This window comes from Ictalurus furcatus, chromosome 23 (assembly GCF_023375685.1).
Source record: "Ictalurus furcatus strain D&B chromosome 23, Billie_1.0, whole genome shotgun sequence".
NCBI lineage: Eukaryota > Metazoa > Chordata > Actinopteri > Siluriformes > Ictaluridae > Ictalurus > Ictalurus furcatus.
Window position 1 is genome coordinate 16,281,988 of NC_071277.1, and position 22,574 is coordinate 16,304,561.

General features: G+C 40.2%; 1 protein-coding gene across 1 annotated transcript in view; it reads right to left on the reverse strand.

The window, feature by feature from the left end:
- fam171a1 (family with sequence similarity 171 member A1) overlaps positions 1-22,574 on the reverse strand; it is a 41,864-nt gene that overhangs the window by 6,468 nt on the left and 12,822 nt on the right. Inside the window, exons 2-6 of the mRNA XM_053610984.1 lie at positions 17,791-18,018; positions 17,187-17,279; positions 15,133-15,291; positions 12,857-13,033; positions 1,516-1,635 (exon numbers count right to left, since the gene is read on the reverse strand). Coding sequence (XP_053466959.1) covers positions 1,516-1,635; positions 12,857-13,033; positions 15,133-15,291; positions 17,187-17,279; positions 17,791-18,018 — 777 coding nt within the window. The remainder of the gene's footprint in view (positions 1-1,515; positions 1,636-12,856; positions 13,034-15,132; positions 15,292-17,186; positions 17,280-17,790; positions 18,019-22,574) is intronic.

Sequence of the window (22,574 nt, forward strand, 5' to 3'; positions counted from 1 at the left end):
CTGTTAGCATTAAAGAGGTCATATGATGCTTTTTATCGTTTTCCTTTAGTGTGCAACGTATCTGTTTGTGCATGTAAAGATCTGCAAAGTTACAAAGCTCATAGTCTTCCCCAAAGGGATTTATTCTATCCAACAGAGAACCCTGCTCCAGACCTGCCTAAAACACGTTGTTTTAAGTCCAGATTTTACTTCCGCAAACGTCTGTCACAATGTGAAATATTAACATAATCCCGCCCAAAGGCAGCCGTGATGAAAGAAGGCAAGGCTTCAGTGAGTTGTAGTGTTGGTGCCATGTCGTGGAGACACTGAGTGTTTCGGTGAGAAAGCAGGACCCCTTCGTTTGGCCTTCCGAAAACGGACGAAATTAGGAATCAGTGGTTGACGTTTATTCATAACACTGTTCCTGAGCAGTACAACCCGAACGTTTGTGCACAACACATTTACGGAGGAAAGCTTCCTGAACCTGGGCGAGTACGACACAGGCTACACACAAAGGCTACTCCTGAAAAATGGGGCAATTCCCACTTTGCTCAGACAATCATGTGCTTCTGAATCAAAACCTGCAAGTGTGTTTGATTATTTTATGAAGTATCTGCTATTGACTGTTTGAATGCGGACTTTTGTGTTGTGGCCCAGGGCTCACTTGTAGACCTCTGCTAACGTTCTAGCTAAAATTTTTGTGCTGAAGTAGTTTTGATATTCAGCTGTGGGGATTTTTACCTATAAACGTGTAGAGTAACGTACATTCCTGTGACACAGTAACCTGTCTGTATTTTGTGTCTCTTTGTCTGACAATTTCATAAGCCAAATTAAACCATTATAACATCGTATCTGAAATGTAAGAGTTACAAAATGAAAACTTACCACCGTGAAACGTTCTGTTTGAGTTGTGTTTGCAAAGTCAGTTCGCGGTTCTTTGGATTTGAACTCATAACCTTGTAGATAATCTGACTCGGGCTCGAACCGATACAGTAAAACCGACAACATTATTTACTGTTTATAACTGCTTTAGAAACCTTGGAAGCCGAAGCTCGCCATTATGGTAAGGGGCGTTACGTTTCTGACACATGCTTAAGGTTCTTGGCCAATCACAATGCAGTGGGTCAGCTGGCCAATCAGAGCACTCTGGGCTTTTTGGAAGGAGGGGCTTTGGAGAAACCGGAACTCAATCGGAGCGTTTCAGACAGACTGGGAATAGTGATACTGCAATAACGTACAGTATGTGAAAAATAATGTAGTTTTTAAGTATCAAAGCATGTTAACGTATTCGATTACACCCAGTAAACAAAATAACGAACTTTTAAAAATGTTTAAAAAGCATTATATGAGCCCTTTAATGAAAAGTACAGACCTATGAAAGGAAGCAGCATGGCTGGCTTTGCTAGGTTTGCAAACAAATAAATTCTGTTACAATATATTCAACAACAAGAGTTAAATTAGCTGGCTGTGGTTTTCGTAGCTAGAGAACTAAAGAGACAGAGAGAGGGAGAGATCCAGAGAGGAAGTGTGTATTACCTGTGTTTATAGGAGACATGGCTGCTACCCAGTAACCGAGCTGAGGGGCGATATAGGTAAGGATGAGCTCACCTCCTCTTTCTCTCTGCACGTAGCCCAAACTGCTCTTCAACCAAGCTCCTACACACACACACACACACACAAACACACACGCTTTAGATGAACAACTTTCATCTATAACATATGGTGACTTTATGCTGCTATTTTGATAGTAAAGTAGTTTATCGAGCAGTAGGCCTGTCATGATGACTGTTTAGGATGATATATTGTCCCAGAAATAATTGTGATAAACGATATTGTCATTTTAAGATCATTTTATGCCAATTATTTAATGATAAAACAATAGCATAATTAAGCAAAGTACACCCTTTCAAAGAGCAATGAACTTTTAATTCTTAAAAATATTCAGACTCTGTAATACAACATAGTGAATTCTTTATGCATTAGTTATTCATTGTCCGTGTTTTAGTGCGTTGTTAGCGAGTTGTAATAATATGTTTATGTTATGTAAATGTCTGATTAATCTCATGTGTGTATAGGATGCGTTCGGTCGGGTGTTCGTTCACCGTTCAGATTCAGCTCACGCAGCTTAAGCGGCTCAATCCCCGACATTATCGACTATAACTGGATTATTTGAAACGCTAGAACTATTCTTTCTAGATTTTTCTTCTTCATAAAACATTGTTAGTGCATTGTTAATATCTTGCGTGTCATTTTTTCAACGGTAAGTTTAAACTAAAATCGCTGCTAGTGCTTGCTACACATCTTAAACTCCAATGCACACGGTTTTTGCATTTGAATGTGCATTTTTATTTTAAATTCGAGGTATATTCGAAATTTAATATGACAGCCCTAGAGCAGACGAGAGGACCGAATGGCTAAAATGTTGCCGACATTCATTCTTATGTAAACAAAACGGCTAATATCGAGGTCAGCAAAAATGATCGAGGTCGCGTCCATATATCGTACGACAAATCGATAATGTAATTATCGTGACAGGTCTAACAAGAGAAATTGCATACAAAAACATTTAATAAAATAAAATACTGGACAATATCACTGTATAAAGCATCAGAATTGCTGTTTTTTGGTCTGGCTTAAGTGATTTCTTTCTATTGTTGTTGTTTTTTTCTCCTTTTAATCCAGGGTGTAATTAGATCAGGTTATGCTAAAAACATTAACACATATCAAACCCCGGTGTTAAAATGACAGCAATACTGCAAATATAATTACATTTCTATATGAATGCAAACAGCAGGAGTGTTGTGTGTTGTGTTGTGTGTGTGTGTGCACACCAAGATCTTTCCCAATCACTTCCTAAGAAGGAAGTAATCCAGTTATTCATTACTGATAAAATCAAACTCAATAGACCTTCTGTTGTGATCAACTATTGATTTGCACTTACATGCACTGGCATTTGGCTTGCTGTAGCTAACCATTTTAAAAGGGTGAGACATAAAATACTAAATAACAACATTGTATGTGAAGGATGGAACATGACTTGGCATACTGTGAAAGGAAAATAATTCAACACTGGGGTGATGTGATGCAGCCTGGAATTCCACATTTTGAATTAAATTAAGGGGAAAAAAATGAACTTTTCCACGATATTCAAATTTTTTGAGATGCACCTGTAGATGGGTGTGAGATTATACGGGTCGTCTACCTTGGTAAACATCTTAAAACGAGTCAGAACTACCGTCAGAGCAGCTGTCATAGAAAAAGAATCAACACCTTCTGACCAATCAGATTCAAGAACTCAAGCACACATTAAGCACTAAACAGAAAGTGTTAGAAGTGGGTTGTTTATATGTTCTGATGGTGGTAAAGAGTTTGCAATAGTTCATATGGTAAATGGTTATGGTTGAATCTTTTAAAGGTATTTTCACACATAAATAATGGAACTATTATATTATAGTATCAAAGTAAATACTGCATTTAGCAAGCTATTAAATCCACGAGAATTCACTGATGATCGTACTAGTCTTGTAGTAATTCACTAAGAAGACCACTAGGTGGCAGTGGCAGTTCAAAAGCATTAAAATGTAATTACATTTGGCTGCTCTTTCTTGACTGATTTAATTACCAACTAAAAGAAGAGGAAAAGAATTAAACAGGAGCTACAAAGCTGATGAAGATGGTTTATGTTTGGCTGAGACCAGGAGTGGAAAAAGTACTAAGAAATTATACTTAAGTGAAAGCATAGATGTGTTACAATCTTGCTCAATTAAAACTGGACGTATCCAGAGAAAAAAAATTGCTACTTTCAAATGTATTCAAGTATTAAAAAGCAAATGTTTTTAACTGATGAATTTTAAGTTAATGTCATGTTTTCATGTAACTTAAATTACTTTATCCGAAACGGTTCAAGCTCTGTAAGTTTGCTGCTCAAATGTATGATTAACGCTGTACAGTTTGCTAATGAATTAACTCCAAGTAAAATATCATGTACAATATTTACCACTAGCAAGAATTTGATTTGCCACCTAGGCAATTATATTAGCTACTAGAATCGATGCTAATCTAACCTTGCATTAGCAAAGAAAACTGGGTAATTTTGTTAAATATTGCCAGTTAAAGTTAGCAAATTAGTGTCAACTTACCATACTTTTGCACATTAGATCGAGTTCATGCCTTCTACGCAGGCAAAAGGGACGCCTCATTTTATACGAGTCTTTGCTCACACCAGCATTCTGAAACGTTTTAACTCTCTGCTTACAGAATCATGCGCTTGTAATCTGGGCAGAATGTGGTTTGGCGTTGTCCTGCTCTGGATGGCAGTATATGTTGCTCCAAAATGTGTACATATCTTTTTGCATTAATGGTGCCATCACAGATGTGCAAGTTACCCATACCATGACAGACGCTGGCTTTTGGACCTGACACCGATAACAGCTTGAATGGTCCTTTTCATCTTTGGCCCGGAGAACATGATGGCTGTTTTGTCCAAAAACTATTTGAAATGTCGACTCGTCGGACCACAAAACATGATTCCACTGTGCTACTGTCCATCTCAGATGAGACCGAACCCAGAGAAGTTAGCGGTGCTTCTGGACAATGTTGATGCATGGCTTCTACTTTGCATAGTAAAGACTTAACTTGCATCTGTGGATGCAGCGGCGAATAGTGTTGACTGACAAAGTTTTACCAAAGTATTCCCAAGCCCATGTCAGGATATCCATAACAGACTCATGACAGTTTTTAAGAAAGTGACGTCTGAGGGATCTGAATGCGCGTGATCTCCGAAGTGGTCTTCGACCTTTCCCTTTACGCACTGAGATTTGACCGGATTCCTTGAATCTTTTAATTGTATTGTGCACTGTAGAAGGTGAAATACCTAAAATCCTACTGATTTGTCTTTGAGGAATGTTGTTCTCAAAGTGTTGGATTATTCTCTGACACAGCTGTTGGCAGATTGGCAAGCCTCGACCCATCATTGCTCTTGAAGGACTATGCCTTTTTTGGAGGCTCCTTATATACTATGATTAGCCGACCTATGCAAAAACCTTTGCAGTTGATTAGGCAAAACATCAAATACCTTGCCTTTATACGTTTTGTGTTTAAATACAAGTCAAAAGTGCATTTACAAATCACTCCTCTTTGTTTTTATTAGCATTTACCATACTGTCCAAACTATTTCGGAATGGGGTTGTATACTGTACAAAGAGTGCAGTATGTAATTTCAATAACGAGTGTAATACATACCAAAATATTACTTACTAAGTATAGTATAGTAATGAATTATAATTATGAAGTAAAATTACAGACTGAACACAGTCAGTTTAATGGGGTAGAAAGAGTCACTGGGATGCACTGAAAAAGCAAGAGGTTTCGTGATGCAGCATATTTTCTGTGAATTTCCACCACAGCCAGAGTTTCTATCGATTGCCATTTGACCTGCACAGACTCAGCAACCCCTCAACACACACACACAATGACACTGCAAGACACAATACAGCAGAGAACACTACGCAAGCATTTGCAGCATCAAACCAATTTTGCTGAACGAATGGAAAAGAGGAGTAAAGAAAGGGCAAACACAATTTACATTAACTTTGGCTCTTTCTATTAATATAACTAGTCATGGCCAGTCTGCTGTTAAACTATTTAAAAGCCATCTTCCCACACTTATGCAGTTATGTCACATCATCCATTACATTCAAAACAGTACTTAAAGACTTGTTAGCTGTTACAGCTCTGCTCTAATGCAGAGTGTGCCGCTTTTAACGAGCTACAGTTTTCCATTACATACCGCTTTTCTTCTTTTTTTAAGTGAAGAAATCATTCAGATATGACAAGTATTTATTTAGAGATTCTACAGCACGTGGGCTTTGCTTAATGCACCGAAGCAGAGAACTCCAACACATAAAAACAAAGTTAAAGAACAGTTTATAATGCCAATTTAGAGTTTAGACAACTAGCACTGTTTCGTGTTCATCCAAAAAAACGGATTCGAATCGTAGCAGCAACGTGACGGAGTAAAAACGTGTTTTTAATCGTTTCACACTATTAGATATGGAACGCAAGGCATTGTAAAACTATTTTACTAAACCAAACATTCATATAGGAGTCTTAATGAGTCATTATTGTCAACAGTGCATGTGTGTACATGATCAGAGCAAGCTTATCATTTAATAAATGTTCCACAATCTGGAGAGTATATCTAGCCCAATCAACTGTATATTAACAGTATTTTATCTTAGTGTTGTATCCTATATCCTGAGAAATAACTCCATCATAGCTCAGAAAAACATCATAGAAATGCTGACATGCTCTATTCACATGCTACATTCTGTAAAACAGCCTGCAGTATTCTTTATATTTATTACATGTAAATACTCTGACTTCTAGACATGTATTAAGCACCGTTACATGTAGTTGGCACTGTTGCCTCATATCTCCGTGGTTGGGGGTTTGAATCACGCCTCCGCCCCGTGTGCTTCGGGGGTTTCCTCTGGGTACTCTGGTTTCCTCTCCCAGTCCAAAGACATGCACTGTAGGCTGACTGGCATTCCCAAATTGGCCGTAGTGTGTGAATGTGTGCGTGATTGTGCCATGCGATGGGTTGGCACCATGTCCAGGGTGTACCCCACTTTGTGCCCTGAGTTCCCTGGGATAGGCTCCTGGCTCCCTCGTGACCTTGTGTAGTATGGAAAATGGATGGATGGATGGATGGATATTGCCATGGCTAGTTTCTTCATTTTGGGCTTACATTTTTCTGGCCCTGAAATTAGCTCCGCACCCAATTCAAAACACAGCTTCTTTTTTCCTTAAAAGGCAACTCGAGGTATGCGTAACCTTAGCAGACAGACTGGTGTCCGTTGGAGGGAAGGATAAGTGTTTTCAATGCACCTGAAAATGACAAATCGCTCCTTTAATGCTACTCATCTTAAATTCCGAGGTAATTATTTATGATAATTATGAACGACAACAAAACACTTCAGAGCAGCAATTACACTGCGTCTATAATCATATAGCCACACGCACAGGCCTGCGTGCACACACACTCAACCCTGGGTGAAAGACCGTATGGAAATTTGGCTTCAGGGTTCAGCGTGAATAAGACCACAAAGCAACGCCCAGCTGGACAAAAGGCCTAATGTCATGCGAACTGACACATTAATCACACACGATTGTGTTATGCTCCAACAGTGAGCTTAAGAATGTTTGCCTACATCAACAGCATGTCAGCGTCTGGATCAAAAGGATGTAATCAGATACTCGTGGCATTTCTTTCCTGAGAAAACGCTTGGGCAAGAGCCGAAAGCTGAAACAATCGCTAAGAAAGCTGAAATTGAGTTAGTGTCGGATCTGTTGTTTTCCACCCCTTCCTCAGTCTCTCCCTCTGTTTATTTCTGGTTGCTAAGAGACGGTCTAACAAATGACCCATATTAAAAAAGAACCCCTTTGTCCACTCTGTCTGTCCACACTCCCACCGCACCCCTCCTTTCATCCTTCCCCATGGGAAGCTAGAAGGGTGCGTCTTATTGTTTGGAGTGACATATTATAAAATATTATAAATTATCCGAAACTATTGGAAAGGCAAGGCCAAACCCCCATCCCCCCCCCCATTTTTTTCTGTAGTCTGACTTTAGAATTTCAGCTTTCGTTTCCTGGTATTTATAAGTAGACGTGTTACATGACATACAACATAGCACCTTTTGTATCAGACCACCCAATTTTTAGGTGAGCAAAAAAATATATAGGAACAGATACGTTTTGAAGTAAATTAAATTAAATAGCACTTAATATTTGCTTGCAGTGGGACAGTGAGAAAGAACAGCAGTGTTCCAGTTCATAATGCCAGCTGAAACACGTTTTAATCAATAAACAATGACTATTCACGCAGGTCTCTTCCTGCTCCTAAATTTTATAAATCAGCGAGAAAATGGCTGCCTTTATTTATTAGGATTCATAGAAACCAAATGCAGGTACAAACAAGATGTGAGAGTACAGTAGATACTGGGTTCATCAGACATATCCCTTATCAAGAATTTACTGCATCCATTTATTAGAATTGATATAAATACTGTAAATAAGCTGAAAGTTGGCTTACTGCTGCTTGATCATTTATATGTAGTTTAAATGTGTGGCAGTCTGTGAAAAATGTGAAGATTCATTTGGACTGTGGTGCAGGAACAGCCGGGATCTGATTACAAACTGAACTGATTAGGCTTATGTTCATTCCGCTATGTAACACAGCTATCCACTTAATCCATTCGTGTTTTTGAGGAAATCACACGTAGTTAGTGAGAATTTCGACGCCGTTGTGTAGACTGTGACAGTGTTTCGTAACTTGGCTCCTTGCCTAACTTCGCAGGCAGAAGACAAGACACGGTTATGAAGTAAATAAAAACATTTTGTTGTTTTGCTGAAATTATATTTATGCTTTCCTAAAGGTGAGGTCTTGTAACAGATTTTTTGCTGTGGCTGAATTCTCCCCCCCCCCAAACCTGTCTAACTGGCAGAGAGCAAAGGAAAGAAGCAGAGTATTTAATCTGTCTACTGATCGTTATCATTACAATGATTTCTCAAGTGTTAGAAGATTAAAACAGGCCTAGTGTCAAATCTTTTTTTTTTCCTTCCGGTCAAAATGTAAACAGAAAGTGCCATTTGTGGTATCCCCATTGGTAACTGAAATATATAGCAAACTTATCTGATATTGGCAAACATACTGATTGAGAAGTGGAACACACATTCATACATAAAACGTTCTCTATTCACCTTGATAGAAAGCGAGGGCGCCATTTCAGCGCATGTTTCAATTGCGGACGTGAGCGTCGGTCAAAAGATGAGCCGTGAGATTGGGGGCGGGGCTTCCAGAGGGGTCCATTGATATCGGAGCGCTCAAAATGTTTGCGCCATCCAGATTCGTACGTCGATCGACCGCTCTTTTAGCATATTTTGGAGTGATGATTGATTCCAGCTTACGTTGATGTTAAAATGCAGAGTATCTATGCAACATGTATCGCACTAACAATACACAAACAGAGTGTACATCAGTCCTGGAGTAGCACCAGGAGTTTTCGCTCCTTTAACACACCCAGTTAAACCTCATTCAGACTTGGCTGGTGAATTGGGTGAGAAGGGAGCAGGGAAAATACCAAAGATTGAGAAACACTGCACGAGCATAAACTGGGGAAAACACTACAGTTGAGGTTTACATACGCCTTGCAGAATCTGCAAAATATTAATAATTTAAAAAATAAAAAAAAGAGGGATCATAAAAATTGCATTTTGTTTTTTATTTATGAACCAGTTCAAAAGTTTACACACACTTGATTCTTAATACCGTGTGTTGTTATTTGGATGATCGATGACATGATGTTTTTTATGTTTTGTCATAGTTGTTCACGAGTCCCTTGTTTGTCCTGAGCAGTTAAACTACCCACTGTTCTTCAGAAAAATCCTCCAGGTCCTGCACATTCTTTACTTTTCCAGCATCTTCTGCATATTTGACCCCTTTCCAACAGCAACTATATGATGTCGAGATCCGTCTTTTCACACTGAGGACGACTGAGGGACTTGTACACGACTATTATAAAAAGGCGCAAACATTCACCGATGCTCAAGAAGGTAACACGATACAGTACATTAAGAGCCAGGGGGATGTAAACGTTTGAACAGGATGATCGGTGTAAACTGTTATTATTTTGTTTTATGATCTTATTTTTTTCCCCCATTTAGTACTGTCATTCAGATGCTAACGAAGATATTGACATGTTTCCCAGAAGACAAAATAATCATTAATAACTATCATCCTGTTCAAGGTGTATGTAAACTTATGACCGTAACTGTATATTCAATATAGATCTACTTACAAAGAAATACTACATGCACCCAGGCACACATTTACGCACATCTCCTTCATTAATTTGACTATGCAAAATTATTCTAATCTGAATGCCATGGTTTAACGTCTATTTTTGAATTTTCGTTACAATCACATGTAGCCTGCATCAAATATAAAAGCTAGGTTTGCGTACGAAACCAGACGCGATGCACATTTGAACTCCGTTACATACAAGTTTAGTAAATGACTCTTATGGCACAATGAGACATTGCAGTGAAGTTGTTTTTTTCCCCTGGCCAAGCTTCCATCACTTTTATACAACGGTAAAGGTTGTGCAAGAGATTTTCAGCAGAGATGAAGTCTTTGTGTGTCTTTGGCATTGTCTGAGTCACTGATTTAAAGAATTTGCCAATCACTGGTAAACCAACCAGATATGACAATTATGCCCAGTATATTATATTCTATTTACGATAAATGTTTATCTTGATTTGATGCCAAAAAAAACACCTGTTGCTGATCTTTTCACCAAGTTTCACATCTCTTGCTTACAGTATGTGATTGGTATTTGACATAGACTGAGAATGGCAGAACTTTGGCCTGTTTGCAATTTCGCAAAAACCTCTACCTTTGCGACAGTCACAGTTAAGATAACTCTTCATTTTCTTTTGCCACCAGAGCATGACATAAGCAAACAAAGATAACGATCAGAAACTCTACAGCTGAATGATTCCCTGTCTAATCACCTTATCAGTGAGCTCGAATTTCCCTAAAGAGAGAACATTTCCTCACTGGATATGTAACAGGCCTTCTACCTTCATGACTAGAGGAAGAAAAAGAAAATGAATGCCTTAAACAATGTGACCGTTTACACCAAAAATGTGCAAGACCAGGCGATGTTTATCAAATCTTCAGCTGTCTAGTTTCGGTGAGCCTGTGCCCACTGTAGCCTCAGATTCCTGTTCTTGGCTGACAGAAGTAGAACTTGATGTGGTATTCTGCTGTTGCAGCCCATCTGCGACGCTCAAGGTTCGACGTGTTGCGAGTTCTGAGATGCTTTTCTGCACACCACGGTTGTAAAGAGAGGTTATTTGTCTTACCTGACACCTCTCATTAACAAGGTGTTTCCTCCCACAGAACTGACACTCTCTGGATGTTTCTAGTAATTTTTTCAATTTTGTTTTTCGCACCATTCTGTATCAACTCTAGACTGCTTATGTAAAAATCCCAGGAGATCAGCAGTTTCTGAACTACACATACCAGTCCGTCTGGCACCAACACCCATGCCAAAGTCAAAGTCACTGAGATCACGTTTTTCCACAAGCGACCATTAACAGAAGCTCTTGACCTGTATTTTGGCTGATTGGATAGCTGCATGAATGCTCAGGTGTGCAGGTCTTCATAATAAAGAGGCTAGTGAGTGTATATTAGAAATACAGGTCAAATAAAAACCACCACCAGCTCTCCATTTTTTTTCTATCAGGTCACTTTATCCAGATTTGACTGATTTTGCGTTGGATTAAAAATGGAAGAAGAAGAAAAAAAAAAACCTTGTGACTTGGATATGATTAGGTCCTGTGTTATTTTGTACCATTGGATTATTGCGTATTATGTACGTATTAACAAGGTTTTTTTTCTTTTGAACAAAGGTGCCTACTCAGGCTTACAGAAGGTTTCAGTATATTGGGAACAAGATAAAAACTATAACAATAATAAACAATAATAACTAAAATAATATTTACAGAAAGAGACAGAGAGAGTGAGTGTGTGTGTATAGATATAAACTACAATAACTAAAATAATATTTACAGAAAGAGAGAGAGAGAGTGAGTGTGTGTGTATAGATATAAACTACAATAATAACTAAAATAATATTTACAGAAAGAGAGTGAGTGAGTGTATATAGATATAAACTACAGTAATAACTAAAATAATATTTACAGAAAGAGAGAGAGAGTGTGAGTGTAGATAAAAACTACAATAAAATAATATTTACAGAAAGAGAGAGTGTGTGTGTGTATAGATATAAACTACAATAATAACTAAAATAATATTTACAGAAAGAGAGCGAGAGATGTGTGTAGATAAAAACTACAATAACTAAAATAATATTTAGAGAGAGAGAGAGAGAGAGAGAGAGAGAGAGAGAGAGAGAGAGAGAGAGTAGATAAAAACTACAATAACTAAAATAATATTTAGAAAGAGAGAGATTCATCCATCCATCTTCTACACCACTTTATCCTTTTCAGGGTCACGGGGAAACCTGGAGCTTATCCCAGGGAGCATTGGGCACAAGGCGGGGTACACCCTGTACAGGGTGCCAATCCATCGCAGGGCACAATCACACACACATTCATACACTACGGACACTTTGGACATGCCAAGCAACCTACCATGCATGTCTTTGGACTGAGGGAGGAAACCGGAGTACCCGGAGGAAAATCCCCGCAGCACGGGGAGAACATGCAAAAAAAAAAAAAAGAAAAAGAGAGATGTGTGTAGATAAAAACTACAATAATAACTAAAGTAATACTTAGAGAGAGAGAGAGAGAGAGAGAGAGAGAGAGAGAGAGAGAGAGAGAGAAAATCCAGAATTTCAGCACATGTTTATTACTAGTCTAACTGTTTATAGTATAGAATGATTAATAGGGTGCTTCAGCTTACCCAGAATGGGTGTATGGTGTATTTGTGTGTGTGAATGTGTGTAAAGGGGGAGTTGCACAAGCTCCAAAGCCCCATTCAAATAATGTTTACAACACTTCGTAGTGACCTGGCTGACCTTCTTGTTCCACAGTCAGAACATCCCCACCACCTTTCTATTGACGTTTTAAAACATTCCTATCCTGCTCCCAGCCCTAAAATCTTTTACACAACTTATCCTGCTGATTACAGCTGAAGGGAACAGGAAATCTGGTGACTAAAGTGCTCCGTCTTTCCTCTATTCACATACACACACCAACACAAACAAAGCATGGCAACTTGGTAGCTCACCATAATGTTCTGTAGAACACTGTGTGTGTGTGTGTGTGTGTGTGTGTGCGTTAAACTCACCGAGTTTGGGCTCGAATCTCCAGGCAGGAATGTGGTCATTCTCCTTCAAGCCACTGTTGGCAGGGAGAGGAACGCTTACACTGATTGGCTCGCTGACACGAAGCTCCGCCCCATCGCTTCCCAAAAGGTGAACGCTGATGGCAGCTACAGGGGTCAGCTCAAACCTGCGGTCGCTGCCTACCGGTGAGAGAACGACAGAGAGTGAATAAGACGAAGGACCAGGCGCTATAAAGGAATGGCTGGAACAAAAGGAGGGTGGAGCGAAAGGAAATGCATAAAGAACAAGCGAATATAGTTCTACTTTTTAGCCATTCAGATAATGGCACATCCTTAAATGATCAAATCCCTCAAGACCAATACAGGGGATCAAATGGCTCAAACATGGCGGTGGATCTATATACGATAGCATTTAAAAATGCATGACTTACTGTTACCCTTTATGGATTACACAGTACATCTACACTAGACAACAAGGAGCCTTCTATCATTATTAAAACCTTTTATTATTTATAAAAGCCACCTATCTAAAATAGCCTGCGCTGAGAATTATGTTCTGGCGAAATATAAACAGCTAATCTGCAATCAATATGACTCCAAGCCATCAGGATATTATCTATATTATAGTCCAAATAGAGTTGGAATTAGAGTGCTAATGTGAAATGTATAGGACTCACATTATCCCACAGCGCCACTGAACTCTTAATTCTGATTGGTCTGAAGGTGATTCATTTTCTGTAACAGCAGTTTGGGCAGTAGTTATTAATGCACTCGCTCTAATGTGTTATTGCCAACATATGGGCGGCTGTGGATCAGGTGGTAGAGCGGGTTGTCCAATAATCGTAGGGTTGGCGGTTCGATTCCCAACCCACATGACTCCACATGCCGAAGTGTCCTTGGGCAAGACACTGAACCCCAAGTTGCTCCCGATGGCAAGCTGGCACCATGCATGGCAGCTCTGCTACCATTGGTGTATGAGTGTGTGTGTGAATGGGTGAATGAGACACAGTGTAAAGCACGTTGGATAAAAGCGCTATATAAGTGCAGACCATTTAACTAACACGGGAACTTGCATGGTGGACGCGCCACTTATTTGTTCCCGATTTTCTCTCATTTTGCTCATTTGCCAAGTCCCACCCACTAGCTCGCTCTTACCCATCATCAGTCCATACAGGACCAGTCTGCAGAGTTTTTGTGTTGTGATTGTTGCGGCAAAAAATGTCAGATTTGTGGCGTTTTTGTCCATTTTTTTTTGCGGAAAACTACTTGAAATGGCGAGATTGCAATTGCACAGTCTTTCTCAGTGATGTTTGTTGGTAAACGAGACCTTTTCTGCTGTACTCATGTTCGACGCACGTGAATCGAAGAGGGCTTTGGCGGAATGTGTGTTGTGACGACGTCACGTGATGCGTCTTGGCCCGAATCTGCATAAAATCTGTGGTAATTGTGAAAAATTGCAAGCTCCTCCCAATATTGCGGAGTTTGCTTGAGTTTGAGTTCATTTCTGCAATCGCAAAATTGCGATATCCTGGAGGGACTGTATCATGCAACAGTTACCAAACGGGGAGGGTGAAGACTAAGACATGCTTCCTCCGAGACACGTGAAGGCATCTACAGCTTCTGTTTAAACTGCTGCATCGCATGGCAGCTAAAACACACTCAGAGGAAAGTGCAACCTGCCCCCTTCCACATACATACATGAGCTCACAGATGCCCATGATTAGCGAGTACCACGACGACTGACGGGGGATACTACCGACCCTGGAGCACAATCACACCTTTCTTAAGAAAAAGAGTTTGATTTCTATATATTGTAATCATTCGGTTAAATCCGTTTGACTGCCCTAAATGTGTCGGTCGTTTAAGGTAAACCGTGCTAATCGTTTATAAATAGAACAGATGATGAATAAAGCTGCCCAAGTAAGCATGATTTACAGTATGTCGTACGTGTATCTACTGATCCACAGTTTGTTAGCTATTTTTGGTCTGATTAGGAGCACAAGGCATGGAAAAAGGGAACTGTAGCTGTTCTCGCGAGGATACGTCTCGGCATGATGTCTCCATGGTAACCTGGAGAAGATAAGAGGCTCTACTCTTCTACTTCCCAGTGGGCTCGCATTTATCTCGTGTGTGTAAACACTGCGTATTTAAGCAGTTGCGTCGTGAATGGAATATAGGAGTAGTAATGGGATTTTGACATTGTTAAGAAAATGAGCATGCTTTACAGTGTTTAACCGTGTACTGAAATGTGTGTGTGTGTGTGTGTATGTGTGTTTTACCTGTGCTGTTCGAGCCGAGGCCCTGCAGGTACGGGAAGTGCTGTGTGTTCTGCCCCGAGTGAGTTACAGTGAGGAAGGCGGTCAGGTTGGTGTAGGTGGAGTTAGGAGGAAGACTCAGTGCTCTCCTCTGGAACTGAACCCACGGCTGAAGCCTCGATCCTGGACACCAAACACACACACACACACACAATACGTTTCCATTCGTTCTATGTTTATGGCACGGTGGCTTAGGGTTTAGCACGTTTGCCTCGCAGCTCCAGGGTTGGGGGTTTGATTCCCGCCTCCGCCCTGTGTGCGTGGAGTTTGCATGTTCTCCCCGTGCTTCGGGTGTTTCCTCCTCCAGTCCAAACACGTCTTGTAGGCTGATTGGCATTTCCAAATTGCCATTTCATATCATATCATATCACGGTTATCAAAGGCATTTCTACGATACATAATATGAATCATGATGTATATAATCCCTAACTGCCTGCAAGTAGTTTTAGAAGTCTTACATTAAAATAAATACTATTTATTGATCTATTTCATGTAAGGGATTGCATTACTTTTGCTCTCCTGTCAATCACAGCGACACTAGCCAATCATGGATGAGTAAGCTCATGTATGCGGAAGAGGGCGGATAGAGCTTTCCTCTGCCCCAATGTGCCTTGGAAGAAGCACGTGCTAGTCTTCACCCTCCTTTGTTGGTAGCTGTCGTGTTAAAGAGGAGAGCCGGTTGGTGGGTGGAAATTGGCAAATGACCAAATTGGGGAGATTTAAGCTGATTTAACTTGTTTTATCAAGTGTATCTAGTCTCTCTCTTTCTCACTCTCTCAATGTCTTTATCTCTTCCTCTCTAAACCGAGTAGGTCAGTAAATCATGAAGCTGTTGGCCCTCCCGTATGGCTCTGGAGAGTGATGATGTCATCGAGTTTCCATTGCAGGGAGTCGGCATTCCACAGACATGACAGCGAGTTGTAGCCACCCCACACCACACTCAACTCCACTCCACTCTAACACTGCAGCACAACACAACCAGGTGCTCTTACACACGCACACTTTTGGAGCCAATCCAAAGGACTCTGATTAACAGATTAGCAATCCTTAAAGTGCCTTAAAGGCTGGTGCAGTATCCACACACCACAGTCATGCAAACACACACACACACACACACACACACACACACACACACACACCATCTGCCATTAAAGTCGTGCCATATTCAGCTCATCGTCTATCTGTCTTTCAGAGAGATCCCCAAGCAGCACTTCCTTCATTTCTCCCCTCCCTCTTTTAGTGTTTATTCCCCCCTCCTCCTTTCTCTTCCTTTTCTTCAGTATTTCCCTGGGATGCTCTCAGGGTCTCTCTCTCACACACACACACACACACACACACACACACACACACACACACACACACACATACACACACTGCTGACAAAGCTGTTTGTGTAACAAGATTCTGTATTGGAGAAAAAATATGCTGGCAGGTAGGTGTGTGAATACAAGAAAGTAAGTAAGAGAAAGAAAGACAGAGAGAGAGAGAGAGAGAGAGAGAGAGAGTGTATATACACACGTGTGTAACAACAGGGGAGGTGCTTCTTACTGTGCTAAAAATACTGTAGCAGATGGGGTTAAGTCTCTCATAGTTTTGTGTGTGTGTGTGTCTGTATGATTTGAGGGAAAGGGGTTAGATGAAGCTGAGTAAATAAAAACAGAACACTGGGTCTCCCTAAGGAACATCAGTCCTCTCTCTCTCTCTCAGACACTTTGTTCTACACAAATGGCCTGCTATGGCCACACCCCCAATCTCTTCTCTATCAGTGGAAGCTTCATTAAGAAGTGTGTGTGTGTTTTTTTCAGTGAACCTGTTCATTCCGAGATGCTTTTCTGCACAGCACGGTTGTAGAGAGTGGTGAGAGTGAGTTCTGATGATAGATAGAACTAAATCACAGTTGATTTTCCTCTGAATACAAGAAGGTATTCTGGTGTTTGAGAATTGAAAATGAAAAGAGGCAGGTTTGATTAGGTATAGTCTCACTCTCTCCCTCACACACACACACTTGTTTTTCCTACCTTGGTATCCAGAGACGATTTGAACCTCATCATCATACACTATTAAAGTAGCAGCTCTCTCAGGAAGCAGATCCAGGCTCAGTGATGAGAAGACTAGAGTATACACACACACACACACACACACACACACACACACATTTGTCATTACATATTCAGGGTTCATCCCTCCCCCTGCACACTGACACACACAATCCCATGTGTTCATGTTCACCCTCTTCAATATTCGATATGAAGGCCTGACTAATACCACAATGGGGCGTTACAGGAAAATAATCAGCGACAGGGCGGTGTGATGCGGTCTTACTGTTAACACCCTGAAGTTTATTTTATAAATATGTCCTGAACTGTGAATACTTTTTCTCCATTTACAGTTACATTTAACAAGTTGTGAAGTTAGTAAGACAAATGCCTTTAGCCGAGCCCCACCATCTCCTCCCCTCCACCTTTATTGCCCTTCCTGATTCTGTCCAAGGAGTCAATGCAGGAGGTCCGTTAGCCTTCACGTTCAAAACTGCATCGACTCTGAATAGCTAATCTCACTAACGGGATCTGTCGAAAAAGAAACAAGAAGGCAAACATTCAATCCAAGCAAATTAGATCGTACCAGGCAGCCTGGCTGGTCTCCAAGGGACGGAGTTAGGGACGTAGCCTCGCTTGGTAGCTGTGATGACGAGCAGGTCACCCAGGCTATACGGGAATCTGACGAAGATGTTGCCGTCGCTGCTGGAGGTCTCCCTAGCAACGGGGGTGTGATTGGCGAAGACCTCCACGGTGGCGTCGGAGAGCGGCTGGTGAGTGCTTGCGTCACTCAGGTGGACCTTCAAAGCTACTTCTGCACAAGAACACAGAACTGTTGTTACAACTCGAACCATCGCACTGGGTCATGTGACAACATGATACATGAGTAACATCATGACACTTTTCTGAGTTTCGTTCTCGCTTTTACAGCTTGAGAGCCTGGTATTTTTCCATCACTATAAATAAAATGCCGCCAAGAATCAGCTACATTTCGAAAACGAGACCACCAGGTTGGGGGAAAGCGAGAAACACAAACATGTAAGACAAAATGCCAGTGAAGATTTTATAGCCTATATAAGGACATTTATGACATATTATAAACAAAGGTTCATTGTCAACATTCCAACATTGCAATGTAACTGAAAATAATAACTAGGCCATTTTTGGGAGTAAAAGAAAACCCCAACAAGTGCGAAAGCACCCTATACAGTACAGTCCCTCCAGGATTTTGCAATTTATTAACACAAAATCAAGCAAACGCCACAATATTCGGAGGAGCATGCAATTTTTCGAAATGACCGCCGGTTTTTCACGCCAAGACGTGTCATGTGACGTCATCCCAGCACGCATTCAGTCAAAGCCCTCTCCGATTCACGTGCATCGAACATGAGTACAGCTAAAAGGTCTCATTTACCAACAAACATCACTGTGAAAGACGATTTCGTGCAATTGCAATTTCGTCAATTCAAGTCATTTTCGAGTTTTTTGGCCGCAACGATCACAAGAAAAAAAACTCTGAAATCCTGTATAATTATATATATATATTATATATATATATATATATATATATATATATATATATATATATATATATATATATATATATATATATATATGACTGCCTATATATTTTTACACATGGCTCCATAGATTACATAGGTACATATTGTATATAGTGACAATGTCAGTATGTACTGCTATATAACATCTTGTCATATCAACCTCCCCAACACAACCTGTAATTTCAACCAAAAACCAAACTAGAAGAAATTCCAGCTTAGCACAAATTACTTTCTTCTGCATCAAAACTCCTTTATCAGCAAAATGGCAACACCAACCTACACTTATCAAATCTGACTGAGATTGTTTGTATTTAATAAAAAAAAAAAGAAACTGGAATCTAAGCGTTATCTAAGCAGCTACTTTTTCTCTCATCACTAGAGATTATTCTTGACATGTCTTCAAGAAGCTAAGCGCTAAAAACACTCCATGTCCAGGGAAAGTAAACTCGACCCCATAATGTTCACATGCAAATACAGTAACGTTAAAGAATTGATTAGGCGGCTTTTCGTTTCTTACAATCATAATGAAGATCCATTTTATTTGAGACTAAATAAATCCCAGTATTTCCATCCGTTAAAATCTTTAAAAAAAAAAAAAAAAAAAAAAAAGATTAATTACATATAAAGTGCGTAATTCTTCAGGCTGCTGGGAAACTAAAACATAACCATAACGATCCACCGGCTTCTTCGCCTTTTCTTCATTTCTCGAGAGGCCGCTGGTGGAAAAGCACCAATGGTCACAGATTTAACCCCATCCATTTCCTGTTTATTAACCAATAGCAACATTCAGCGAGAACAATGGACTGCTTTTCCTTCCTCTAGGAAACCCCAAGGTTTGTTTTGGAAGCAATGGTGAAAGCACACTTCCTGTGAAGGCCTGAGTTTCTCGTAAAGTTGGACGGGTTCCTAAAAGCATGGAAGACTATTAGACTAAGCTACAGATTTGCACAAAAAAGTGTGCCGTTTAAATGGGATCGTTTTTCCTAATAATCCGAAATAGCCACTGTGTACTTACACACGCTGTATCGTGTAGTTCTGATTACAGGGGTAATGTAGTCCACAAGTTAACGGCAAAACGCAAATGACAGCGCTTTCCTGTACGTTTGAACGTTACTGTGCTGGTTATAAAGTACTCAAGAGGGTGATAGTGTGTCTTTAAACCAGATATGATGTCATTTTAATAGCCATAACAACAATACCTGTCTACGATGAGATTTATAAATGAATCTTTTAATCATGAAAGTGTGGCTTTCTAGATAGATAGATAGATAGACAGAGTTTATCATAGTAGGTGTGATAACCTAGTCTTGCTGTTCTTTGTAAAAGAGGAATAAAACACTTTTGTTACATGCAAAAACTTTCCACTACCAGCGCACCATGAGGTGTTTTATTCCTTACTTAACATTTCTGGTTGATGTCTTCCTCAAACACTTTCAGGTTTAATACATGCACCACTATAAAGTGGGACATGAAGGGACAAATATACCGTAAACAAACCTCAAACAGACTAGTGCGACGGTCTATTAAACCCCCATTTGTTTATATAATGAACTGATATCATTTTACCACTGTGAACAACCAGTTAGACAACACACACATGACCAGACATGCACCTGTGTTCTTTTGCTAGCACAGGTGCAGGACAGGTGGATCATTGTTTCTGCTGTGTTTACTTAACGAGTGCTTTTCTCAGAAGAACACCATACACTCGAAGTCTGCCCTGCACCAAAAATAGCCCAGTAATGCAGACGTAGACACTGTTTTTCGATGCGTCAGGGGTGAGTGCTGATCTGCAAACAGATATTAAAGTTGCCAGACACCATCGATCATCGCTCGCTCTGTCTCTCTTTCAGGACCTCTATCTGTAATGCAGTGTAGCACCTCATCTGTTCATCCAGAGTCAAGATCAGATCTGCCTCAGCAGGGTCAGTAACAGTAAAGATGATCTAAAGAGAATATTCATAATCTGAGCATTTTATTAATGATGGGGACACAGTTACACAGTGCAAAGTAGCTGCTAGGGCCAAATTAGCAAACCTTCAACCAAGTGCCTATAACAAATATTAAATTAATTACATTGTTTGATCAAAATTATAAAACTGGATAGATGGATGGATGGATGGATACATCTTCTCATAAAAAGCTATCCTCGGGTTAATTTTTTTAAGCACCTTTCATGGTGTATCTCTGGTGCAATGTCAGGTGCAATGCCAGTCAGGTGGCAGGCATGGACCGTCTTAGACGGACTAGACCTTCGAAATGGAAATCTAAGTTTGGGAACATGTAATGCTGCTTGCAGGGAAACAGCATGTGTGAGATGGAAAGGACATGGCGTAGTTGGCCTTACATCCACACACAGTACAGGCTCTGATACTAAACCTCTTGATCTTTATCCTACTCTGGAGTTCCCACAGGAGATATGCCATAGGAGGGTGTGGGAATACTCACCACTCCCAAGCCGAGGGCCTTGCAGTTGGAATTTTTCCCAGTGGATAAGAGGGTTGCCTCTGTCAGATTTCAGGTCTCAGGGAGGAACACAGAGTGCTGTTTGTGCGTATACACAGCCTTTCAGCCTTCTTGGAGAAACTGAATCAGGTACCCAAAGTCACTGATTTACAAATAAGTAGTAAATATCTCCAAATTAAAATCACAAAATTGTCAAGTCAAGCAATTTTAATTGTCCTAAACCATCTCATTTACAGGATCCAACCCTTTTTATTATGACAAGTTGTAAGCGAACAAGTAATACCATGACCGACCTCGATCAAACATTTCCCATAGCTTGCACAACACCGAGTTGGAATTTTAGATCATTCCTCCCTACAAAACTGTTTCAGTTCATCAAGACTTCTGAGATTTCTTACATCTCATTTGAGTTAATGTCTGGATTCTGACTTGGCCATATCAAAACACCAACTTTGTAAATGTTTCTTTGTTGTTTTACTTGTGTGTTTTGGCTCTTCTCCATTCCAGGTTAAGTACTGCTACCCTGAGTTTCTCCTGTAAAATGCAGCCTCAATCCATGATGCTCCCTCCACCATGCTTCACAGCTACAAGATTTTGGTGTTGGTCCTGTGCCATATTTCCATCTCTGAACCTAGCATTGTGCATGTCTACATTCCTGGGTTCATCTGTGGTGTTCTACCATTGCCAAAACCTCAGCAACCGACAGACAGAAAAAATAATAATAAACCGGCTACTAATAATTTACAACAGTAACAGTTCAAGGGTTACTGGAAGCAATAATTAAGAAATGACTTTAAAAAAAAACCTCAGGACATAAAATTAAACCAACATCCAGACTCATAAACAGACCTCAGCCTCTTTCAGCACAGCATGGCATGTCTGGAAAGCAACCATTCCCAATAAAATCAACCAGTTAATGTGGAAAATACAGAGAGATGCAGGTAGGAGAGATCATATTAACTTGACCACTCCTCTGCAGATTCAACTCAATCCTAGATGGAAAAGAATGATTTCTGCTGACTTGCAGAGATTTACTGACATTTATGCAATGATACAGTGGGGGAAATAAGTATTGAATGCATCAACATTTTTTTTGCAACAGTTTTGCAATAATAATGTTGCGAAGGTCTTGGGAGAGCTCTTTGCTTTTACCCATCATGAGATGTTTCTTGTGTGACACCTTGGTAATGAAAAGTCTTTTTTATAGACATCAATTTACTAACCCAGCTGATATCAATTTGCACATATAGGGGGTATAATTGCTTACGGATTTCAGCTGGTTCCTTGCGTTATCTTACCTTGGAGAACTGCTTTTTCTTAGCGTGTTCAATACTTTTTTCCC